A 25,640-nucleotide genomic window follows, 5' to 3' on the forward strand; every position below is an offset into this window, starting at 1 on the left:
ATTAATCTGATTTGCAGTGTGCATCATGCTGTCATTGTGACAAAAAGAAGACTTTGACAACAGATCATAAGTAGAACACCATTTATTGACACACTTGAATATGAAATTAAATGAATATTCATGAAAAAATTGTTTATTCGATCATTTTAAAACTCGATATCATAACTGGTAACATCCTACAATTTATGACCAAATTGTGTCCTAATTTAATGTTTTAAACATAATTTTTAATTTTGGGAAATAATTTAAACTGCGGTTATTTCCAGTAGGCAGGTCGATACGCACTTATGCCGAACAGGTTTCGTCTTGATACCGTGAAACGATAGGCCTACGTGACTCTCTCGTGCGGTGTGCAGCTATCTTTGCTATGGTCAAGATAATAGCGGTTTGAAATTCAACTTTAATTCTCATCAGTGGTACCATGGCTTAAGGTTTACATAATAGGCCTATTTAATTTTTGTGTGTGAATTATGAACATTTCAAGTGAAGTGTCATACATTCTCATCAACTACGCTCACTTGTTAAATAGCATGTGTTTTATGGTGATATATCAGACAATCTAATAATAAAAAATAAATGCCATATTGAATAAAAATAAAATGGTATTTAGTGAGAGCTATAGGCCTACTGTATATTTGTTTAGTGCACGTATCACCCGCTAAAGCCTACGACGCACACACGCAATTTCATAGTGTACGCAAATTAACACCAGTTATTATTTGAGATCTTAGTAAATCAGGGCCTTAATGATGTAACACTACGTTCCTCTACTGGCTATATTGCGATATTGCGACTAGAAAGGCCAGAAATCAGTTCAGCCAGTACAACACCAAAAACGATCCACTACATGACATGAGAGGCATCTCTATGTGGAAATAATGGGTTACCTCAGGCGGGTGTCATTATTAGTCACACAACACTGACGCGAAGACTTTGCTCTTTCAATGAATGCAAAGGCTGCAGCTCTATTTGGCCTCTCTGTAATTACTTGTTTCATCCAGCCATGACAATATACATTTTCAAATATAAAAAAAACACATCTGTTTCTCTGAAAAATACATAAAAAAAATCAACATGGAATTTCATCAACTTTTAATGTCTATATTTAAAAGACCAGCAGTCTTTCAGAATACCAGACCAGCAGATCTTGCAACATTTTATTTTTAATGTTTTTTTGTGCGCCTTATTTGCTGACACCATCCTGGGTAGTTTTTCTATTAATAGAAAATTGTTTGCTAAAGTCCAAACATCCATTGTCCTTTTAAAGACTTTAAAAGGAATATTTCACCCAAAGATTTTAATTCTCTCATCATTTACTCACACCCATGCCATCCCAGATGTGTATGACTTCTGCTGAACACAAAAGATTTTCAGAAGAATATTTCAGCTCTGCAGGTCCTCACAATGCAAGTGAATGGAACCAATATTTTGAAACGACAAAAAGCAGCATAAATGTAATCCATATGACTCCAGTGGTTTAATGCATGTATTCAGAGGTGATGTGATAGGTGTGCGTAAGAAACAGATCAATATATATATTTTTTGTACTATAAATTCTCCTCGATGCCCAGTAGGTGGTGATATGCAAAGAATGTGAATCTCCAAAGATCAAATCAGAAGAATGTGAACATTTATGGTAAAAAAACAAAAAAAAACAACACTTAAATATTGATATTTTTCTCACCCACGCATAACATAACTTCTGAATATATAAAGATTTAACCAGCTTCACTTGGAGCTTCAAAATTTTTGTACCTGTTCACTTGGACTGCATGGACCTTCAGAGCTCAAATATTCTTCTAAAAATCTTAGTTTAAATTCAGCAGAAGAAAAAGTCATACACATCTGGGATGGCATTAGGGTGAGTAAACGAAGAGAGAATTGTTATTTTTGTATGAACTGTCCCTTTGAGGATCTTTTTCAATTGGCTAGTTGATTTTACGAACGTTCCATGATTGTCAGACGTCACTGGTGGGCGATGGAATTTCCGGTCTAACGCTACGTTAGGTTCATCGACGACGCCGGTAACTGTCAGGTAAGACTAGGACCAGATAAACATGGCTTTCTACACCAGATCCCTTCAACATCTGCCTTCAACATCTGATAGCTTGCCACTCACTCTTCCACAACATCTACATCGGAAATACCGGTAGTAACCTAAACCGGAAGTCCCCCCGCCCACCACACAGATTTCGAACATTCGTCGCGTCACCTGTGCACATAGCGAATAGAAGCAGAAAACATTACAAACAAGCCATCACCAGATTATATCATGATTTTTGAGAGGAAAAATACACACAAAACAACTTCAATAAACTTTTAATAAACTTCAATAAACTTTTAATAAATAGTTTCTCATTAGTTTCTTATATTTACAGCCGGTTTACCATTCACATAGACTGGTTCTATTCGTTTAGAGCACATTTTAGGCACAAATTAATTGGCTTTTTTTCTGAGGCAAACACTAGATTTCTTTGCTAGGTAGTGGCTAGTGAGAATCAGAACATTTATGCATGTATAAAACAGGATGATAACCGTTGTCTCCATTCCTCACTAGGATATATTACAAAGAACTCCATAAACATTTGGCCATATGGATCCATGTACATAAGTGTTACTGAACATGAAGGAAAACCATTTGTCCATTTTAAATAACATTTACATTGTTTGCAATGTTGCAAGGGAACATAAAGTTAGTTTAAAAACAAGTTATTTAGACTAAGCCTGTGGATTCTCTAGAAAACCCTTGTGATTTGATTGAAAAATAAACTTCAGTTTAAAAAAAAAAAAAAAAAAAAAGAGAAACACAAACAAATAAAAACACAGAAATAAAGTAATAGGTATGGCACCTGAAAAAAATAAATAATCTAAAATCAACAAATGTGATCTGAATGCTCTTGAGGCTTTACACAGAGAAAAAAAAAAAAAAATCAAACATGTTTAGATCTGATAAAGTATGCAAAGTTGTTTTTCCTCTAAAGCACACTGCAAACAGAAATCAGCCATGGAATCAGGGAGTCTAAAACTACAACGTCGTACTTGAAAATGCTCAGATCTAACTGAAATACCAAATTTAGAATCTAGTATAATACCACAGAACTTGTAACCTTGTAATCCTAAAATAGCAGCATGTGTGATATTAATTCACTGAATCTAGTGACACTCAATCACATTTGAGCTATTCCACCTACATCAGTGCTTGCAAACTAGGTAAGACTTGATGACTATCTGTAAGCTTGTAATGAGAAGAGAACCCTGCTAGCCTGTTGTAACGTGGCAGTGCTGACTTTCACAGAGAGGACTTAAGGGGAGGTGGATGATAAACCAGAACATAATATTCGCATGATCTAACAGGAACAATATGATTACTTAAACTTCTCAAAGCATGGACTTCATTTGGGAATAGTAATAGCAATAAAAAGTCACTTAGAGGCAACTTTTACATCCTCTACATAAAACTTGGCCACCTCACATAAGATATTGAGGGAAAGAAAGAACAAATGATTTCATCATGATTCTAAAAGAACAAGAATGATAGGTTAAAATGAGTAATGATAAATCAGCAAAGATTTTGTTAACTGATCATTTTGACGACCCTCTTTCTTGGTTACATTTCCTTAAAGGGATATTTCACCCAAAAATGATCTCTTAAACTCAATTTACTAAACCAATGTCATTCTAAACCACGACTTTCCATCCATCATTATTTACTCTCATTGTCATACAATGAAAGTGAATGGTGAACAGGGACAGGACAGCTTGGACCCTCTGCTAGCCAACTCTTTCTGTATTACACACTAAAAAGAAAGACAAATGTGTTTGGATCGACATGAGGGTGACGGAATTTTCATTTTTAGGTGAACTATCCCTTTAAGGGTGCGGTTTGAGGCACTCCACACCTGTGAGAAGAAAACACACACTCTCTAGAAGAGTCTGTTTCACTCTTATCAATTACAAAACCAAGATCAACCAGTAGAAAGCAGCACATCAAAAGTTAGCCTGTAACATGTCACAACAGACATGTTCCCTACGGTTTCAGTTACCAGGTTTCTTTGGCCAAGGAACATTTACGTCGAAAATCTGAAAGAGAAACACACACACAAAAAAAAACCTATGAAAAAGTTAAAATGAGGAAAACCTCAGTCCTTTTCAGCACAGAGCTGTGTCGGCTTGCATTTCCCTCACTTGTGCAAGGCAAAATGTTCTTAGCTTCACTTCCTGTTCCACAAGGCCAAGGGCAGCTCCCTGTTGGCCCAGTCCCACACATGTAATATGTGAACCAGTCCCCCAGTCCCCCATGTACCCAGAGCCCATCTACTGGTACCCTGTTCTGTAGTATCCGGAAAGCAGCCAACCTGGCAGGCCTTCTCCAAGCTGTGGGGTAACTAGAAGGGGCGGTGTCATCATCCCTAAGACTCTGCAAAAGTTGCACTGCTTATGTGCACCTGGGAAGGTGGGGTGGTGAGTGTGAGGGGGTTTAGGGTCTATGCCCGCCCCCTCATCAGTGAGGTTATACGCTGCTGTCCTCTAGCAGAGGCTCCTTGCCCTCGCAGGGGCCACCTTGCGAACAGTGTAAGTGGCTCTGCTCGCCGTTGTTGTGCTTCTTGAAGCTGCCGGGCCGCAAGTTGAGGGCGTTGTGCTCTGGGATGAAGAGAGCAACCAGCAGGGAGAGCAACACAGAGCATGCTCCAAACAGGAAGGGAGGCCCAGGTATGATGGAACTCTGATAGCACATAGAGAGACAGAGGAAAAAGATACAAATAGATTTTTGGGTTTATGCAGGAGTACAAGTAAGAATTCAAAAGGTGTTTTAGAACAGTCATTCCAAACCGAGGGTGCGCATGCAGGTTCTATGGGGTATGCAAAAACTACTGGATTTAGCTTCGTTCAACCTATACATTTTATAGACTTGACACAAATTTAATTCGTATTATTTTTATTTTGAGTAAAACTTTGATTTGATTCGTTCCATTTAGTGACTAGATTAATTTGTCATTGATAATGTCTCTTTAAATACACCTTTTCTGTTATTTTCAGTCAGTTGTTTTATTTTTATTATAATAAAGAAGCCGTGTGAATCCTATGAGCTCAGGCAAAACAAAATGCTGAACTGCTGGTAGTCTTAAAGATAAAGTAACGATTTAGCACTTGTTATAAAAGGGACCCACTTTAAAAAAATAAAAAAAAAAATAAAAAAAAAAAAAAATCTCCCCTTTTCTCACCAATTTGGAATGCCCGATTCCCATAGTTTCTCCGTGGCATCCACGCACAACTCACCACACTCCCCACTGAGAGAGAGAACCACAAATGATAGCGACCACGAGGTGGTTACCCGATGTAACTACCCTCCCTAGCAACCGGGGCCAATTTAGTTGCTTAGGAAACCTGGCTGGTGTCTGCATGCCCTGAATTCGAACTTGCAACTCCAGGGTGGTAGTAAGCATCATACAAGTTAAGACGAATCGACAACAAAAAATGTATTTTGATATGCTGCTCTTTTCTTTCTTTCTTTTTTTTTTTTTTAAGAAAAGCCCAAATCGAGGTTACTGTGAGGCACTTATAATGCAAGTTAACTATAAAATACTTTTTCCAAAAGAAAACAATAATAGCTGTGCCACCTCCTGCTGGCGATGTCTATCAGAAGATGGGAGGCACAACCCATGTCTTTTGGTGGTGTGTTAAGATCCAAGAATTTGGGTTGAATTTTGTTTTATGTGTGATGTATTAGGCACTAATTTTATTTAGCCCCAGACTCTGTATTTTAGGCAATGGGGCGGTCATCACTATAGAGAATAAGCACATAAAAAAAATAGGGTGCTAACCAGCATCATGATCATCAGACATAGTTTTAAGAGGATGGAAGTCAGCAGGGGCGCCCCATTTCAGGAGTGGTGCTCAGAGTTGTGGAGGGTGTCAGCTTTTGAAGAGGGGTCATCCAGAAGATTTATTTACCTTTAGAATATAAAGTTTTTTCCCCATCTAAATTTAACTTTATTAATGTGCATGTTATGAGTCTTTCATTATAAACAAACATATCATGGGTGGCAAGGAAAGCCTATTTATATTTATTATGCAAACAATATTTTAATGCTTCAAATGTAAATTTGTTTGTTGTTAGTAGATTCCACTTTATAAAAAAAAAAAAAAAAAAAAATGGTCAATTCAAACTTTTACATTTTTATAAATGTTCTCTCAGGGGATATCCCTGAACCCCATACAGTGTTTATTATCTGTCAAAAGGCTCCTGTGTCCCATACATATAAATATTTAAACACAAACTTTACTGCGGTCATTTAGCTTCAAAATTAATGGTTGATTTTTTAATATTCATATCCAAGTGCCTTCGACTGATGAAGTCTTGATGAAATAGTTGAATCTTTTGGTAGAAAAGATCTCAGATACCACTAATTTGGCTGTCTCAGTGCCCCCAATGTCCTCATCCCTGCCCAGTTTTGAAGAGACTATTTAGGAATATTTATATATATTTTTTTACAAAGTACTATTGCTGCCAATGTGGCAAGTTATAAAACACTTTAAAAAAAAGATACATAATTAAACTTCCAAGAGATCCAGTCTCCATTTCCTTCCCAGCAAAGGTCTGAAAGGAAATTAAGGACCCCTGCCCTAAACCCGAACCCTACCTGTAGCTCAACCTCAGTCACAGCAAATGTGAATCTTGTGAGAATTTTGCAGAACACCATGTAGTTAAACAACAAGTACGTTGTATTGTATGTATTTTAATGCAAATACATAGTCGTTGAAGACATCTAATATAAAGTGCGACTGCTTTACGTAAAAACTTGTAAAAATGATGCATTTAAACAATAAAAATATAAGCCTTACTATAATTAAAGTTACTATTATAATTACTAATTAACAGTCTGTTCTAATAGTGAGTTTCACAGCTCATATGGGCCAGTATTATTTTTGTTGATGAATAAACATCGTAAATTCATCTTTGATTTTTTTTGTACATCATGGAGATTACACCATTACTGATAAAATAAAATAACATTTAGCCTTACTTATGGTGCATTATGGGCACTTTGTGAAAAAACAGTGTCAGAAATTTCCACCATTCTGAGCAAGTTTGATTCATACATTATTCATTATATAGTGCATTGAGCTCTTCTGCACTTAGTAAAAAACACTTTCCACTGCCAATTGATCATTTTTGCTGCAAGAAATTTTTTTTTTTTAATGTCTGGCAATACAACTGCCACTATCGCAGTTGTAATCACATTTTCAAACGTTATGGCCATTTGTGCAGTGACAAGTGACCAGCAGTAGGAATTCCCACTAGTGACCACAGTACAGAGAGTGGCAGCATGAAGCGAGGAGTGTGAACAGGGCTTAAAACCCAAGATCACTCACCTCATCTGTGGGGTTGGCCATGTTGGGTTTGGCACCCTTCTCTGTGCCCTCAGCAGGATCCATTTCACTCAGCTCAACATGAAACAGGTAGAAGACAAAACCATAGAGTGCTGGACCCAGGCCATTACATAGTCCTCGGATTCCTGTGATCATCCCCTGCACAACACCTGAGAGAAAGAGAGATAAGATGAAATAAGACCCATTACAGAGAATATTTTCTTGCCATTGATTAAGTGAACAGGTAACGTTTTGGTAAGCTTTTCACCAAAGGACTTAAATATTGATCCATTTCGAAGACATTTTGAAGACATGGATTTAACCACTGAAGTCAAATGGATTACTTTTATGCTGCCCTTTTTTGTTCTGGTCACCATTCTCTTGCATTGTATGGACCTAAATAGCAGAGATATTCTTCTAAAAATCTTATTTTGTGTTCTGTAGATTAAATAAAGTCATATACATCTAGGATGGCATGAGGGCAAGTAAAATAATGAGAAAAATGTTGGATGAACTATTAATTTAACGAATATTGTGGTCCGTTTTTTTCAATACAATGGCAATGGATAGTGCCTCATTTTAAAGCTTAAAAAGTCCATGCAACTTGTGCATTACATTCCAAGGCATATGGTTTTGGCAAGAAACAACCCTAACACCACCTTCAAGAAATGAAAGGACAGTATTATCAATGAGTGACTGTGCTGTGGTTGCATTTCTCACCCTGTTGGTCGGGGTCAGCATTACGGGACACAATGGTACTGATCGCTGGGAAGGTGATGCTGGACATGGCAGCCACAGCTCCAGCAGCCCACATCATCCTTAAAAGACAGATAAACCATTCAAACTCACAAAAAAAAAAAAAAAAACCACACACGCGTTGCCATTTCTATGGAAAGGCTCTGTTTGACTGAAGTCTTGACAAGTGTTTTTAATGGATTCAGGGTTGTTTGGCAGCTGTTGTTTGTTGTGATGTTAATATCTCTTTGGCATCATGTGTCATCACCCTCATTCAAGCAAGAGATTACAGGAAAATAACTTACTGAACCCAAAGCCTCCGTTTTTAATCACAGTAAACAAAATGTAAAACTGCCATTTAATCTCAGCACTGGTTTGCGTACATGTGTAACTGATGCAATAGCTTCAGGAACATACACTGATCCAAAATACACATGGCAGAGGTCATGTTTGCATGCCTTCATGAATTCCAGCCAAGAGGCATAAGTTAACATAATGCATGCAATGGCATGAATATATGAGGTGCCCCTAGGGACATTATTCAGAATTACCATGCACATACATGTACTTTTCCTCTCACATACACATATGAAACCAAATTCATTCACATACTATAGTGAAATGCTCACACACATACAAGTGAAATGCTTTTACAAACACAACTGAAACGCTCTCATACATACAACTGAAAATATTACGCTCACACACAACTGAAACGCAGTCACACACGCAACTGAAACGCGCTCTCACACACACAAGTGAAATGCTCTCATACATACAACTAAAATGATTACACTCTCACACACACAACTGAAAAGAATTTCAGTATGTTGTATGAAAGCATTTCAGTTGTGTGTGTGTGAGCATTTCAGTTGTGTGTGTGACTGCGTTTCAGTTGTGTGTGAGCGTAATATTTTCAGTTGTGCGTGTGTGAGAGCATTTCAGTTGTGCGTGTGTGAGAGCATTTCAGTTGTGCGCTGTGAGAGCATTTCAGTTGTGTGTGTGTGAGTGAACATTTCAGTTGTGTGTGTGTGAGTGAGCATTTCAGTTGTGTGTGAGAGCATTTCAGTTGAAACGGAAGCACATTTCAGTTGAAACGGAAGGTGGTTAAAGTACCCACTCCACTCCAGTTGGTGGCAGTAGTGCACCTCAAGACGAATAACTAGAAGCTGTTGAAAGAAAGCATATAGGCGGTGGGCCGAGTCCGTCTATCTCGTTTAGTTTTTGATTTGATAGTTACCCAGCAGCTGTCTGGCTCATTTTTTTTATTTGTCTGTATGAATAATTCACAAAAAGATTACCGAGTGTTTCCAACGCCAATTATTGCACATTAAAGTATAAAAATAGATTTAATTTCGCTAGCTGATCACAAACGTTGGCCGGAGTGAGATCCAATCAACGCTTGGGTTGTTACCTTGTTGAATTGATTTGGCCAATCACGTTATTCGTTGAACCGGCGTCGCGTGAATCGCGTCAGTCTGAAGCCAAATTGGTCTACAACCCAAGAGAGACCGGTGTGGCTCGGCAAGACATCGTCAAGGTAAGATTTGATTTACAATGACCATACACCCCTATATCGTAATGCTTTTCATATAAGCTGTATTTAAGACTGCAAGCTATACTTCGTCGTGAATATATGCGTTGTCGTTGATGAGAACAGTAGCCACGAAAGAACGTTGGTAGTGCAGCAGTAAAGCTAGGTCTAACGGTATGTTGCTTAGGCTAATCCAAATCATTCGGTACATACACAATGAACTAAGCAAAGAGTATTCAAATACGGGATAATTACGGGTAAATATTTAAACGGGAAGACAGTAGGAAATAATTTGACAGGTATGTCAAGGTTGGATTGGTTTATAGCAAGCTACCTAGGCTACAAGTAAGCTAGACTAATTATCAGCTAAAAAGAGTGCAAAGCAAAACAAAGAAATTATTTCAAATCATCTTTATAGTGGTAGTCATGGAGTTATATAAGCCATTTATGGTTGATCGTCACAGTTTATACAATGACACAATTCTGTGCATGGTAGCTTATGTGATTTAAAATTATCTAGTAATGTGTGCTTTCTGTGATTATTTATCTGAATATAATTCAGTTGTTTATCTAACACACAGACAGGACAACATCATATCTCTCCACACCCAAATGACTACAGAGGTGATCGTTGACAATCATCATCACATCAACAGCACCATGAAGGGAGCAGGTCAGGATCACGGAGTTGCTTAGTATCCACATCACAGATGACCCATCTTGATCTATCGACACCACCAACAGAACCTGGCCAAGAAAGTCCAAAACCCTCTGCACTTCCTCCCACAGTTGAGGAAGGCTCATCTCCCACAAATCCATCCCCTTAACTTTCTATAGCGGAATCATAGAGAGCCTCTTCCTTCCACCCCCACCCTCCAATAACCTAAGGGCAGCTGATTGACTCTTGCACAAATACACTGGTAGTTTACACTATGATGCTGCTACATTGGTTTATTTTTTTTATTTTTAAATTTGCTATGAACATTTGACCCCACTTACACACATATTCCACTGCCTTTTGCTACTTGTCATGTCATCCACTTGCACTGAAATACTATATTAATTAGGGATGAGTCACGATTTTCGAATAGTTGATTTTATTATAGAATATTGAATAGGATGTGCGGGATGATTGTCTTTAAAAAAAATCCCCATGTTTTAGTTGTGGTTATAAGTTGCAATCCTAAATTCACATAATATTTTTATACATTTTATAAATATATTCTTAATATTTGTTGTTTTTGTTTCTATGTTTGAGCTTATATATCTCAATATTAGTAACAGTCTGGTTAATTTTGAGTCTTGAAATGTAAACTCTCAAGGGTTGGCTTTCTAAATATATGTTGGTTATGTGTATATTCAGAATGACTTCTGAGCAGCAACCTTTTTATTTTGGGGATGTCATGAATGCATCACTTGCCAAAATTGGGGCTGACTAGTAAGGGGTTAAACATATATAAATGAAACGTTTTATATAAAAATTATACATTTGATACAAACCTTCACTGTTGTTAGCTGCATTTTCTATCTTCTTACGTGCTCTTCTTATGTGTTCTTTGTTGGTGAAGAGCATGTAGCATTCTCTGTGAAATCCAACATTAGCCGGCACATCTTGGACGTCTTCGAATTTAAGTTAAATGCCAATACGGCTTTTTCAGCTACTGTACTCTCTGTGGTTTGCAGGTTCACCCATAAATTTGTACATTGAACAATCTTTGCCCAACTTGTCTGGGAAAGGGGGGTTACAGGGCTTTTTACATTTGAGGCTAAATGGATAAAACACCTCATTTTTACCTCAGTATTACTGAACTACAGAACTAAATTTACATTTTTAATGATTTACAGCAAAATTGTAATTTCAAGAACGCAGCTTCCTGGTCCTCTGTGTTCATTATTTACATTGGTTGTCAAGGAAACGGGAGGTTTTCTAACATTATGATTAGTACTCCTGCTTGTTTGCAGGTTTAAAAAAGTAAGAGTTTGTAAGGACATTTTGCGTCAAATGTGCAAACAACAAAGTTGGAAACAATGTCTGTAGTACTTATACGATTTTATTACATGACCTCAGCAAAAAAAGACTTGCACAGCTGTGAGGCAAGTATTAAATTCATAATTTCGAGGTCCGGCCCATCGCCTAATAGTAGGCGATGGGCCTACTATGCTTTCTTTCAACAGCTTCTAGTTATTCGTCTTGAGGTGCACTACTGCCACCATCTGGAGTGGAGTGGGTACTTTAACCACCTTCCGTTTCAACTGAAATGCTCTCACACACACACACACACACACACACACACACACACACACACACACACACATGCTCTCACACACACACACACACACAACTGAAATGCTCTCACACACACACAACTGAAATGCTTTCATACAACATACTGAAATGCTTTTCAGTTGTGTGTGTGAGAGTGTAATCATTTTAGTTGTATGTATGAAAGCGTTTCAGTTGTGTTTGTAAAAGCATTTCACTTGTATGTGTGTGAGCATTTCACTATAGTATGTGAATGAATTTGGTTTCATATGTGTATGTGAGAGGAAAAGTACATGTATGTGCATGGTAATTCTGAATAATGTCCCTAGGGGCACCTCATATGAATAAGCTACACAAGCAGGATATAACAGCTAATTTTTTTGGTGACATCTATTCATTTCCTTGTTTTACTCCTCTTTTCCTTAAGTACGTTTCAACACAGCTACTATACAAACACAAATGCTACGAGTCAATGGTGACAGTCTAACAATTCATGGAGGAAACAAGTTATACAGGCCTTGAAAAACATGAGGGTGAATAAATGACAATATAATTTTTCAGTGGATTATTTTTTCATAACACAAGCTAAAAAAACATTGCAATACACTACAGTAAGCGTTGAACTCAAGTAAAGGTTCAATGATCCAAATAAAAACAAACAGTAAACTGAGATTTGTAATCAAGAGTTTGCTGCCCTCTACTGAGTTTCCAATGAATGTGTTGATATAACTCACCAGGGCTGGGAGCCAAAGCCATACCAGGCCAGCTGTAGGATCTGAAAGCCGAGGCCTAACAAGATAGTGTTTTTATTTCCAAAGGAACGCATCAGGATTCCCAGGACAACAGTCTGCATGGAGAGATGAACCATAAGTCAATGTTCATGTGTGTCTATTTAAAACGTAACTCCTGATGCAATCACACAGTGAGCTGATTAGTACAAACAAATGCATGCTGTGTTACTCAGTGAGATGGTACAAACTGACAATGAATGGGATAGGCCAGGCCTGAAAACAAACCTGAGCTAAAATGGAGAGGATTCCCACCACTGCAATGAAGGCAGAAACTGTTTCTGATGTAAATCTTATGACCTGGCAAAACAAATGAGAAGTTTAAAGTGTGAAACTAAAAATGTCATGTAAATGTCTACCTGGGAAAGCAAGGAGGACACTCTGAGTGAACAAATCAGGAGTGAACAAATCAGAATACACATTGCTGCTTCTACTAGGGCATAAACAAGTGTTAACAACAAGTGTTTTTTACAATCCCTAGTTCCTCCTCCTATCTAGACAGACACAGTTTTAATGTTTTTGCATACGTAATGTATTCACAGCGCTTCACTTTTTCCACATTTTATTATGTTACAGCCTTATTCCAAAATTTATTATTTTCCTCAAAATTCTACGATGCCACATAATGACAACGTGAAAGAAGTTTGTTTGAAATCTTTGCACAATTATTAAAAATAAAAACATCACATGTACATAAGTATTCACAGCCTTTGCTCAATCCTTTGTTGAAGCACCTTTGGCACCAATTACAGCCTCAAGTCTTTGAGTATGATGCTACAAGCTTGGCACACCTATTTTTGGGCAGTTTCTCCCATTCTTCTTTGCAGGACCTCTCAAGGTCCATCAGGTTGGATGGGGAGCATAGCCATTTTCAGATCTCTCCAGAGATGTTCAATCGGGTTCAAGTCTGGGATCTGGCTGGGCCCGTAGCCACTCCTTTGTTATCTTGGCTGTGTGCTTAGGGTTGTTGTCCTGTTGGAAGATGAACCTTCAGGTCCAGAGCGCTCTGGAGCTGGTTTTCATCAAGGATGTCTCTGTACATTGCTGCATTCATCTTTCCCTCGATCCTGACTAGTCTCCCAGTTCCTGCCACTGAAAAACATCCCCACAGCATGATGCTGCCACCACCATGCTTCACTGTAGGGATGGTATTGGCCAGGTGATGAGCGGTGCCTGGTTTCCTCCAGACATGACTCTTGCCATTCAGTCCAAAGAGTTCAATCTTAGTTACATCAGACCACAGAATTTTGTTTCTCATGATCTGAGAGTCCTTCAGGTACCTTTTGGCAAACACCATGTGGGCTGTCATGTGCCTTTTACTGATGATTGGCTTCCGTCTGGCCACTCTACCATACAGGCCTGATTGGTGGAGTGCTGCTGAGATGTTGTTCTTCTGGAAGGTTCTCCTCTCTCCACAGAGAAACGCTGTCGCTACTCTCTCCACAGGAGCTCTGTCAGAGTGACCAGTTTGGCAAGGCAGCCAGCTCTAGGAAGAGTCCTGGTGGTTCCAAACTTCTTCCATTTACAGATGGAGGCCGCTGTGCTCATTGGGACCTTCAATGCTGCAGAAATTTGTCTGTACCCTTCCCCAGATCTGTGCCTTGATACAATCCTATCTCGGAGGTCTACAGACAATTCCTTGGACTTCATGGCTTGGTTTGTGCTCTGACATGCACGGTTAACTGTGGGACCTTATATAGACAGGTGTGTGTGCCTTTCCAAATCATGTCCAATCAACTGAATTTACCACAGGTGGACTCCAATCAAGTTGTAGAAACATCTCAAGGATGATCAGTGAAAACAGGATGCACCTGAGCTCAATTTTGAGTGTCATGGCAAAGGCTGTGAATACTTATGTACATTTATTTTGAATACATTTACATAGATTTCAAACAAACTTTTCACATTGTCATAAATCAATTTTGGAATAAGGCTGTAACATAACAAAACGTGGAAAAAGTGAATACTTTCCAGATGCACTATATCAATACATTTTATAACACAATGGAATTTTATCCTAGTCTGTATATCTAGTAACATGCATATTTTATCACTAGTTAATTTGCATTATGTCTGGTGGGCAAAGATAAATTCACTATAACGTATACACACACACACACACACACACACAGTGTCAGAGGAAGCGGGTTGTCCAGTAACATCTCTGGATTGAACTGGGTGTACGATGGCTCTTCTGGTAACTAGTAAGCTTAAGCTTGAACATTTTGGTTCCCTAGGCAAGATATCCACAAATGGCTTACCTAGGGTTGTCAATTAACAATAAACTGGGATAGTAGAATAGATGTATTTTGACATCAAAAAAGTGTGGAGAGCTGTCCATGATGGAACCAGGAAACCCCTGGCAATGATAAATGACACGCACCAATTCATGCCGTGACCTATATTAGGTTAGCGTCATTTCCAGTTATTTTCAATAGGATAAAAAAAAAAAAGAAGCCCAGCATGAACCTACATGTTTCTAAGAACTTGAATAATCAGATCAGTTGTATTTTGATCATGCGCCTCACAAAACCATAAGAGGCTATGATTTGAAAAGCAGTAAAACTGCTTTCCACAAAACTAAGATTGCTGCTCTTAAATTTAACAGCAGAAGACGAGTGTTTATAAGTCATATGACTATCTCAAGCAGAGCCAAGTGTATTACAACGGTTTACTAGAAAGGTGAGGAAACTGATCCTATTTTATGTCAAGAATGACTCAGGTATACAGGACTCACTTTGGGAAATTTGCTTAAGGCACAGCAAGGTTGTGTTTGCATAAACATCAAGTCAACAAATTTTCATGCTATCTGCTGTGAGTAGCAGCAACCTCTGAGATATATCATGCCATTTCAGTAAATTGAGTAAAAGTTTGACAATTTGTCTAATGTTTTAGTATGTCTATATGCTGTGTCAATTTGTAGGCGTGCACTGTACCTGTCTAAGATAAAGGAAGAAACTGGAATACTGTCCAGCCTCAGGCAGGTAGGACAGGAAGACTGTGATGCAGATCAGGAGGACCGTGGAGTCCTGACCCACCTTACGTAAAGACTGTGTGTACGAAAGAGAGACAGAGAGAGCATGAGACATGACGCAGAGTGAAAAAGAAGGGAAGATATAGAATGGGCAGCAGTACAGCAAAAGAAATATTCATTTAATAAGTAACATCTAACTTTACTATTTTTAAAATTCCTACTGTCCATCTTTCTGGCTTGCATATCCGCAGTGTTTTTTGCAAAAACAATTTTTTATACAAAAATGACCAACTATCAAACTTGGGCCACATCCATACGAATATGTTTTCGTATGAAAATGCAACTTTTTCTCTACATTTTGGCCTGCTGTCCACACAGAGACACCGTTTTTATAGCGAAAACTGAGCTTTTCGAAAACGCTCAACGCTCCCTCAAGAGGATCAACATGAAAACGCGTCTTCGAATTGTAGTGTGGACAGGGAAATGGAGATATCTGAAAACAATGCCACATTTGTAGTCAGGTGACGCAGTCATGTGATCCATTCAACACAATATAATCAAGATGGTGGCAAATCAGGGTTAATAAACTTTAAGGCACAGTTTTCCAGGACATTTTTTGTGCCCAACGGGTGTAATATTTATACAAAAATACACAAAAGATCGTAATGTATATTGTGGTATATATTCAACAGTTATATACCTAATAGTTATATACATATTCAACAGTTTTTTTTTCCCTTTCTCCCCAATTTCCAATGTGCTCCAAGTCCTCGTGGTGGCGTAGTGAATCAATCCGGGTGGCGGAGGACGAATCTCAGTTTCCTCTGCGTCTGAGACCATCAATCCGAGCATCTTATCACGTAGCTTGTTGAGCGAGTTACTGCAGAGACGTAGCATGTGTGGAGACCCATGCTTTTCACCACCGCATCTACGCACAACTCACCCCACTGAGAGCGAGAACCACACATTATAGCGACCACGAGGAGGTTACCCCATGAGACTCTACCCTCCCTAGCAACCGGGCCAATTTGGTTGCATAGGAGACCTGGCTGGAGTAACTCCGCAAACCCTGGATTCGAACTTAAGACCCCAGGGGTGGTAGTCACCTGCGGTATCCTCCTCGTGGTCACTATATTGTGTGGTTCTCGTTCTCGATGGGGCACATGGTGAGTTGTGCGGGGATGCCGCAGAGAATAGCGGGAAGCCTCCACATGTGCTATGTCTCCGCGGTAACGTCCTCAACAAGCTACGTGATAAAATGCGTGGATTGATCATCTCAGATGCAGAGGCCACTAAGAATTGGGCATTCCAAATTGGGGAGAAAAAGGGGACCTTAAGAGCCTATGATTGGATCATTGTCGCAGTGATTAGTATGTATCAGCTGGCAACAATTCTTTTAACCCCAACTAACGCAGTGTGTAGTTTCTCACTTAAACAACTATGTCGGAAGACGTATCCCGTGTTTGTGGAAAAGATGTTCCTGTGTTTCAGAAGAGGCAAATTATTGGCCTGCATCAAGCAAAGAAAACTACTAAGGAGATTGCTGAAATCACTGTAATTGGGTTAAGAACTGTCCAACGCATTATTAAAACCTGGAAGGATAGTGGTGAACCGTCAGCTTCGCGGAAGAAATATGGTCGGAAAAAAAATCTTGAAGGATCATATTCAGAGATCACTAAAATGCTTGAAGTCACATCGTAAAAAAAACAACAACAATGGGAGGCCTGGGTAGCTCAGTGTGCAAAGACACTGACACCAACCCTGGAGTAGAGAGTTTGAATCCAGTGCATGCTGAGTGACTCCAGCCAGGTCTCCTAAACAACCAAATTGGCCCGGTTGCTTGGGGAGTCACATGGTTAAACCTCCTCGTGGTCGCTCTTGTTGGGGTGCATGGCGAGTTGTGTATTATGCTGCAGAGAATGGCATGAAGCCCATATGCGCTGCATCTCTGCAGTAATGCGCACAAGCCACATGATAAGATGGGCGGATTGACAGTCTCAGATGCAACCAAGATTCATCCTCCGCTACCTGGATTGAGGCGAGTCACTACAGCCTTAGAGCGCATTGGTAATTGGGCATTCCAAATTGGGATGAAATAAACTCTTGGCTATGTTTAATTAAAGCATTTCCATATACACAATGTGTTCAGAACTGGGACTAAACAGCTGTGTGGTCACAAGAAAGCCACTTGTTAGTGAGGCCAATCGGAAAAAACTACTTCAATTTGCTAAGGAGCATAAAGATTGGACTGTGGAGCAATGGAAAAAGGTCACGTGGTCTAATCAGTCTAGATTTACCCTTTTCCAAAGCAAAGGCTGTGTCAGCGTAAGAAGAATAGAAGCCTTTATTTTGGTCACACATTATACATACAGTGAAATTTATTTGTTTTCACATATCCCAGCTAAGCCGGGGTCAGCGTGCAGGGTCAGCCATGATACGGCACCCCTGGAGCAGATAGGTTGAAGGGCCTTGCTCAAGGCCCAACAGTGGCATCTTGGCGGTGCTTGAACACCCGACCCTTCTGGTGAGTAAACATAGCCTCAACCGCTGAGCCACCACTGCAAAAGAAGGAAAGCGCATGAAGCGATACACCCGTCATGCATAGTGCCCACTGTACAAGCCTCTTGAGGCAGTTTTATGATCACTTTGTGTTTTTAAAGATAAACGTTACTTTGAAGGAATGCAATTTGAAGGTTGTTCAAAGGTGACAGGAAGTTTACTCAGAATTGCTGTCTGGCTACAAAACACGTGGACAATTACATGGAATGGTGATTTTATGCATGTGCAGTAAAGGGATTTAAGCATTTTCAAATGTTTTTGTGTGGACGAGCATCTTTTGGAAAACACTTGAAGATGGCAGTTAGGATGAAGACAGTTTCAAAAAAGACAATGCAATGTTCAAATGTATCCTGATTAATGTGGAAGTAGCCTTAAAAAAACTAAACAAACACTAGCCTATTTTAGAGAGAAAAAAAAACTGCAGTGACATGAGACCCCCAATCAGATTCCATCAACATCATCATGTGACATAAGACAATGGGTGTTAGTGACTCACTGCAAAGGGGTCAGCCTGCTCCCAGGAAATAGGGGCTCCCCAGGATGCCGGTCTCATCTTCTCAGGCAGGGACTCGGGAACTGCCACCAGGATAAAACAGATGTCCAGCAGGGCTATGGTTGTGGCTAGGATCACCACCAAAGTATCTCCATACGCCACAGACAGGTATGCACCAATCGCTGGGCTCGTCACCAGACTGGCTGCAAAAGTGGCCGACACCTTTGGGAGAGAACAGAGGTTAAGGGCTGTTCACACTGTATGAATCAGTATCCATCCACGCTCTTTTTCAATTGTTTATCCATGTAAACATGCGGTAGACGGATAATTTTGACTGTTTTGCTGAGTCTAGCTGCAGCATCTCACACGAGAGCGACATGTTTTTAAGATGCCTAGAACACATATGGTCTACGGCAGTGGTGCCCAATACGTCGATCGTGATCTACCAGTCGATCGCAAAGGCAATGCTGGTAGATCGCACAATTTAAATGTACTTTCGTTAAATTTTAATAAAAATAAATATAATGTCTTTCCTTCTTTTAGTTTCTGTCTGACTTGCACTTGACGAGTAAATATTGACCAGGCGAGGTTTTGTTTATTCAGTTGCCATGACAACTAGGTTTGCGCATACCTGCCTTCCAAGGACTTCTGAGAACAGTGCGCGAAATTGCGATGCTACTGCCCGGATTAGGCAAAACTGAACGGAATCAGACAATTTCGCGCTCTGTTCTCGGAAGTCCTTGGAAGGCGTGTATACGCAAACACAGTTGTCATGGCAACTGAATAAACAAAACATCCTGGTCAATATTTACTCATCATCAGAATAAGGTAAATGCCCTGGCTATTGTAATCTATTGTGCTGTAGGTGTTTTGGGTTTGGTTTTAAAACTGAATGATATCAACATTGAACATTATTATATTTTTTTTTTATTAATTAGAAGATTAATTCCATTTAGGGATACATGCAGTAGTCCCAACAAGCATTTTCTTATTTTAAACAAAACTGTGTTTTTTTTAATTGGTAGATCTTATTGAGTTGGTCATTTAAAAGTAGATCATCACACAAAAAAGTGTGGGCACCCCTGGTCTACAGTATATGGCCCCACTGGCATCATTACTAGACTTTTTTTTAAAATTGGAATGACCAATTCCCACTACTTGGTAGCTTCTCAGTCTCCGTGTCTGAAAGTCAGTTGTGAATCTCATCACGTGTCTCGCTGTGCATAATACCGCAGAGACTCACAGCATGTGGAGACACATGCTACTCTCTGTGATCCACACACAACTTACCATGCGCCCCATTGATAGCGAGAACCCCTAATCGCGACCACAAGGAGTTTACCCCATGTGACTCTACCCTCCCTAGCAACCGGGCCAATTTGGTTGCTTAGGAGTCCTGACTGGAGTCACTCAGCATGCCCTGGAATCGTACTCGCGAGTCCAAGGGTGGTAGTCAGCGTCAGTACTCGCTGAGCTACACAGGCCCGGTATCATTAATAGTCTTAATTTCTGTAGCAGTGTTGTGATGAATCATTCAGCTGTGTTGATCACATGGGAAACCATGACAAATCTGTCAATTCATTTAACACCCTAATTTCATATTTGCAGGGTATAAAGTAAACCGCAAGTGGTTGTCAAAATAACAGGAAACCAGTCTCCACTGACACATTCAAAAAGTGTAACTACTTTTACAGTTGCTCTGAAGTAGGCTACTGCACATCAAACGGAAGTCATGAGTCATGTTCCTGTGCTCACCAGGCCATACGCGGTGCTCCTTTCATGCTCCTGGGTAATATCAGCCACATATGCAAAGATCACGGAGAACGTGACTGCAAAGACGCCGGACATGGAGATCACTGCAAAGTACCACCTGCAGGGTTAGAGAAATGGATGAGATCACCAACTCGAAAGAAAAAGGGAAAGATAACTAGAAGTTTATGGAAGTTGATTATAACAGGGTTAAACAGCACAGCTGGCTTAGAGTTAAATGGGAGTCATTAGAAAATGTTATAGAAGCATTCCCATTTGCTCTAACAGCACAAGAAATAAAGTGGTAGAGTCTCATTGGTAAAAAAGTGAGAACTGGATTACGACCTTCAAAAAGAGAGGAAGGTGCCAAATTAACTGTCACTCTATAAACGGCTGTATAAGAAACTCCACCGCAGGAATGTTGACTTTTTTTTTTTTTTCTTCATTTGTATTAATGCCAGGATAATATAATCACAAGTATATATGTATATATATTTGATATTTATATACCAGGGTTTCTGCAGGTTTTATGAAGATAAAAGTAAGACTTTAAGACCAACTAAAGAAAAGTTTAAGGAATCATTGTGTTTATTTTAAATGAGGGATCATAAAAATTGCATTTTGTTTTTTAGTACTGCCCCTAAGAAGTCATTTGACATAACACATCCTCACATATATTCCACATGACAAAATAGTAACTGAATTTACACACGTGATCCTGTTAAGAAGTTTACATTCCCTTGGTTTCTAATATGGTGTGTTGCTTTCTGATCAATGAATGTTTGAGTATCAAAATTATTTGGTTTCTCTGCATCTTCTGCACATTTGAGTTCTTCCCAACAGTGGCTATATATGAGGTCCAGATTTTGACAATTAAGGGACTAATAGACAACTATTACAAAAGGTGCAAACAATTATTGATGCTCAAGAAGAACCAAGGGGTGCAAACTTTTGAACAGGATAATTTGTGTAAAGAGTAAATTATGTAGCTTTTGAAGGGCAGAACTACATAATATAAATCTTATAGGCTATTTGTATACATTCTGAAAGGGGTATGGAAAATTATAAAACAAAAAGGATCATGCAAACTTCTGCACTTAACTGTATAAGCTATATAGTTTGAGAAAACTAAATATAAAATTTCACAATTTAACCACATTTTAGCCTTTTTAAAATGTACAAATTCCATGTAGCCTATCCTATCCATATTAGCATGTGTAATTATTAAATGACTTCAAACATTTACAACATTGTAACCAAAAATTCTAAATACAACCCCCACATCTGAACATATAAGTGCTTGTACTACATATAAAGTGCAGTGTAGCTGTCTAAATGTGATATTGTCTGATTTACGCGTGCTCGTGGGAAATTAACATTACCTGAAAATACTCTTACATATTCACGTGCTGCATGAAGAAATAGATCGGCTTCTTTCAGCTCATTGTTGAAAACCAATTTTTTATTGATGCATTTCTACTTGTGCTGACTGACAGGATGACAAAAAGTGCTTGCCAAGTGTATGACGTCATTGCCATGGTATCCAGATACATTTCAGCAGAAAGACTAGAATGAAAGTATCGTCAAATCAACGTGCAACACTTCGAAATTGCTTCTCTTCTCTGCAAACGATAACAAAGACAATTGCGAGAAGGAAAATGAGTACATCAAAAGTAGAAATAAAAATAAATAAATCAGTGAGCCTACCAGCTGAAACCAGGACATAATTAAAATATTTACAGAATTGTCGGGATACACCTCTTCAAAACGGGACATCTAGTCACCCTACTTAAACTCAAACTCAATGAGAAAACAATCCCGCAACGTGAAAATCCCTCATGCAACATTTAATGCCATGACCTTTTGAATTAAAGACTTGTTGCTCCGATTTAAAACCTTTTTAAGGCCTTATTTTGCAGAAAGGCAAATTAAGACTTTTAAGACCAGCAGAAACCCTGTATGTATGTATGTGTATATATATATATATATATAAAAAATAAAAACATTAAATGATCCTGCTAAACTAAAGCGGATATGTCATCGAATATCACTCCATTGCATATTCATGTTCTTACATGCTTTCTTACCAAAATTACTTAACTAAGTGCAAAATTCACATTAACATACAGCTTTTATTTTTTTCTCCTCCAATGGGTGGCAAATGTGTAATGTAAAGTAGGTGCATCACTGGATCTGGTCTCCATTTGTCTTCATGCAGGAAACTAACCATGGGCTGATCTTCATGAGAGGGATGGGAGCGCAGGTGAAGAACACTGTGAGGAGAAGAAAAGACTTCCGGCCCCACACATCTGACAGAGCACCGATTAATGGAGCACTCAGGAAAGACAGCAGGCCCTGGAGAAAGGAGGAAATGGGAGTAAATAAAAGACACAATGGATGCTTAATCTCTTAAACCAAAAGGGGGCACGCTATGTCGCAGAAAACATTTACGCTTAAAAGTTAAAGTCTCTGAATACCAAATTCATATGTGGTATCACTGAAAAACATTAATCTGTACTTTTCATAGATAACCACAACTTCTGCATTTATGTTACATAAAATAACAAAAGGCCTGAAAATATTTGTGTCGCAAATCATTGCCACCTATAGGTCATGTGGTAGAAATAGTAATAAGAAGAGAAGTCTTTCAAATAGCACTTAGATCAATATCAAATGAAAGCTTTCATTCTCAGGAATGTGACTGTACAGTTTATTTTGATGCCCTAATACCACAAGATTTTCAAAAGAATCAAAGTGAAATATAAATTCTGTGAGACATCAAATACAAACATCTCTTATGCGCTGCTCACTGCTGCTGTAAGATTTCTTAAATATTTGCCATTTTTACTTCCGTGAGCTTGCTTGTGTGAATAATCCAATGTTATATTTTGATCTGGACATCTAAGATAAGTGGTCCATAAGGAATAGCATGCCAAACAAATAACTAGAAATATATGTTATCGACCATTGATAATAAAATGATATATATCTCATCGTAAAGGGGAGGATCTCAGCTTTCTAATGACATCTAGATAACCTGAGCTTCTATTCCACTCAGAGGCAGAGATATTCGATGATGCAATGGGGGTGGAGCATGAACTGAAAATTAGACCGAATGTCTATGGAAGAGCTATCTGTGAGAGCGCCACCTATATTTACATTTATTCATTTGGCAGATGCTTTTATCCAAAGCGACTTACAAAAGAGAAGAGAGCCACCTACATTTCAGACTGCCATTTTGTGATGGAAAATAATTTTCTAGTACTTGCTGCCATCTAGTGCAGGGGTAATCAAATAGGTGGACTCTGGTCCTGATGCGGACCAAAGGACTGTGTTCAGTGCTCTCTAGAGACGGAATAAAGCACGTACACTGCTACATGCTTTATTCCCTGGTGTTGAACGCACTTTATTGCCACTCCGCTCACGTTGCCTCTCTCCCCGCTATAGACATGAACGTACGAGTTGCAGGTGTGGCTATTTTAACAGTAGTGGAGACACAGCTACAGATACTGGCATTTTTTGCTTAAACACTGGAGAAACAAACATTTAAAAAGTGAAACTATCTTAATCTGTCTGATATGTGATTCAGACAGTTCAGCTAAACCAGGTTTGTGTCAGGACAAGTTAACGTGGTCCCTTAAGACCTAAACGTTTTTTTGTTTTTTTTCGTCTAGATTTAACTTTATTAATCAGCATGTTATGAGCCTTTCATAATAATAATAAAAACAAAAATATTTTCCAATTTTGTGAAAATTAATCAGATGTCATCATGGCAAGGAAAGACTATTTATATTTAAATTAAGCAAATTTAAATTAAGTTATTTAATGCTTCACTGTTATGTAAATTGTTTGTTTGTTGTTGGTAGATTCTCACTTTAAGGAAAATATAAAAATGGTCCATTGATACTTTTACATTTTTATAATTTTTTTCTCAGAACACACCCCTGAACCTGCAGTATTATTTTATCAGTCAAAAGGCCTCCTATGTCCCATGCATTTGTATAGATTCTGAATGTAAAAATACATCAACACAACTGGACTGATGTCATTCAGCTTCAAAACGAACTACTAATCTTATCTTTTAATATTCATAACCAAGTGCCCTTGACTGATGAAGTCTTGATTAAATATTGTAATATTTTGTAAGAAAACTGTCTTCACTGTGTTCCATGGTATATCTAATGCTTTGGAAATTCTATTGTACCCTTCTCCTGACTGATATCTTTCAACAATGAGATCCCTCTGATGCTTTGGAAGCTCTCTGCGGACCATGGCTTTTGCTCTGAGATGCAACTAAGAAAATGTCAGGAAAATCCTACTAGAACAACTGAACTTTATTTGTGATTAATCAGAGTCACTTTAAATGGCAGGTGTGTAATGACTTCTATTTAACATGAGTTTGAATGTGATTGGTTAATTCTGAACACACCCACATCCCCAGTTATAAGAGGCTGTGCACACTTATGCAACCAGGGTATTTTTCATTTTCATTTGAATCAATCATTTCAACTGATTTCGGTTTGTTTTTCAATTGAATTGTTCACATTATAGGTCACGTTAAAAGTGGAAAAAGTTCTGACATGATTTATCTTTGTCTCATTCTTTTACATCACAAAAACCTGCCATTTTAACAGTGGTGTGTAGACTTTTTATATCCACTGTATATACACCGATCAGCCACAACATTAAAACCACCTGCCTAATATTGTGTAGCTCCCCTTCGTGCCACCAAAACAGCACCAGCCTGCATCTCATAATAGCATTCTGAGATTATATTCTTCACACCACAATTGTGCAGAGCGGTTATCAGAGTTACCATAGACGTTGTCAGTTCGAACCAGTCTGGCCATTCTCTGTTGACCTCTCTCATCAACAAGGCATTTCAGTCCACAGAACTGCCGTAAATTCTAGAGACTGTTGTGCATAAAAATCACAGGAGATCAGCAGGTACAGAAATACTCACAGGCCAATCTGACACAAACAATCATGCCACGGTCCAAATCACTGGAGAGAATTTTTCCCTATTCTGATGGTTGATATGAACATTAACTGAATCTCCTGACCCATATCTGAAAGATTGCATGCACTGCAGCCACATAATTGGCTGATTAGATAAATCGCATGGATGATTGTTGGTGCCAGACGGGCTGTTTGAATATTTCTGTAACTGCTGA

General features: G+C 38.8%; 1 protein-coding gene across 2 annotated transcripts; it reads right to left on the bottom strand.

The window, feature by feature from the left end:
• Window positions 1-2,312: 2,312 nt before the first annotated feature.
• Window positions 2,313-25,377, bottom strand: LOC127641869 (hippocampus abundant transcript 1 protein-like). 2 transcript variants are annotated; one of them, XM_052124682.1, is made up of 10 exons: window positions 25,283-25,377; window positions 22,694-22,821; window positions 20,473-20,587; window positions 18,721-18,939; window positions 15,628-15,741; window positions 12,920-12,991; window positions 12,638-12,750; window positions 8,092-8,189; window positions 7,375-7,541; window positions 2,313-4,723 (listed from the first exon to the last, which is right to left on the bottom strand). In XM_052124682.1, the coding sequence occupies exons 1-10, from the start codon at window positions 25,334-25,336 to the stop codon at window positions 4,511-4,513; spliced, it is 1,293 nt and encodes a 430-aa protein (XP_051980642.1). In that variant the 5' UTR covers window positions 25,337-25,377; the 3' UTR covers window positions 2,313-4,510. The 2 variants fall into 2 exon arrangements, with proteins under 2 accessions (XP_051980642.1, XP_051980643.1); XM_052124683.1 differs by lacking the exon at window positions 25,283-25,377 and having other exon boundaries at window positions 22,594-23,096.
• Between the last annotated feature and the right edge of the window lie 263 nt (window positions 25,378-25,640).

The sequence above is a fragment of the Xyrauchen texanus genome, unplaced genomic scaffold (assembly GCF_025860055.1).
Source record: "Xyrauchen texanus isolate HMW12.3.18 unplaced genomic scaffold, RBS_HiC_50CHRs HiC_scaffold_210, whole genome shotgun sequence".
In the NCBI taxonomy this organism is placed as follows: Eukaryota; Metazoa; Chordata; class Actinopteri; order Cypriniformes; family Catostomidae; genus Xyrauchen; species Xyrauchen texanus.

Bases quoted from the DNA above. Each gene is read 5' to 3' on its own strand.
- LOC127641869 (XM_052124682.1), bottom strand. From the start codon at position 25,336: ATGAGAGAGGTCAACAGAGAATGGCCAGACTGGTTCGAACTGACAACG. The intron at 22,822-25,282 runs GTAACTCTGATA...TCCTTTCTCCAG, and splicing joins TCGAACTGACAACGTCTATG to GGCCTGCTGTCTTTCCTGAG. The intron at 20,588-22,693 runs GTTAGTTTCCTG...CTAACCCTGCAG, and splicing joins CTCATGAAGATCAGCCCATG to GTGGTACTTTGCAGTGATCT.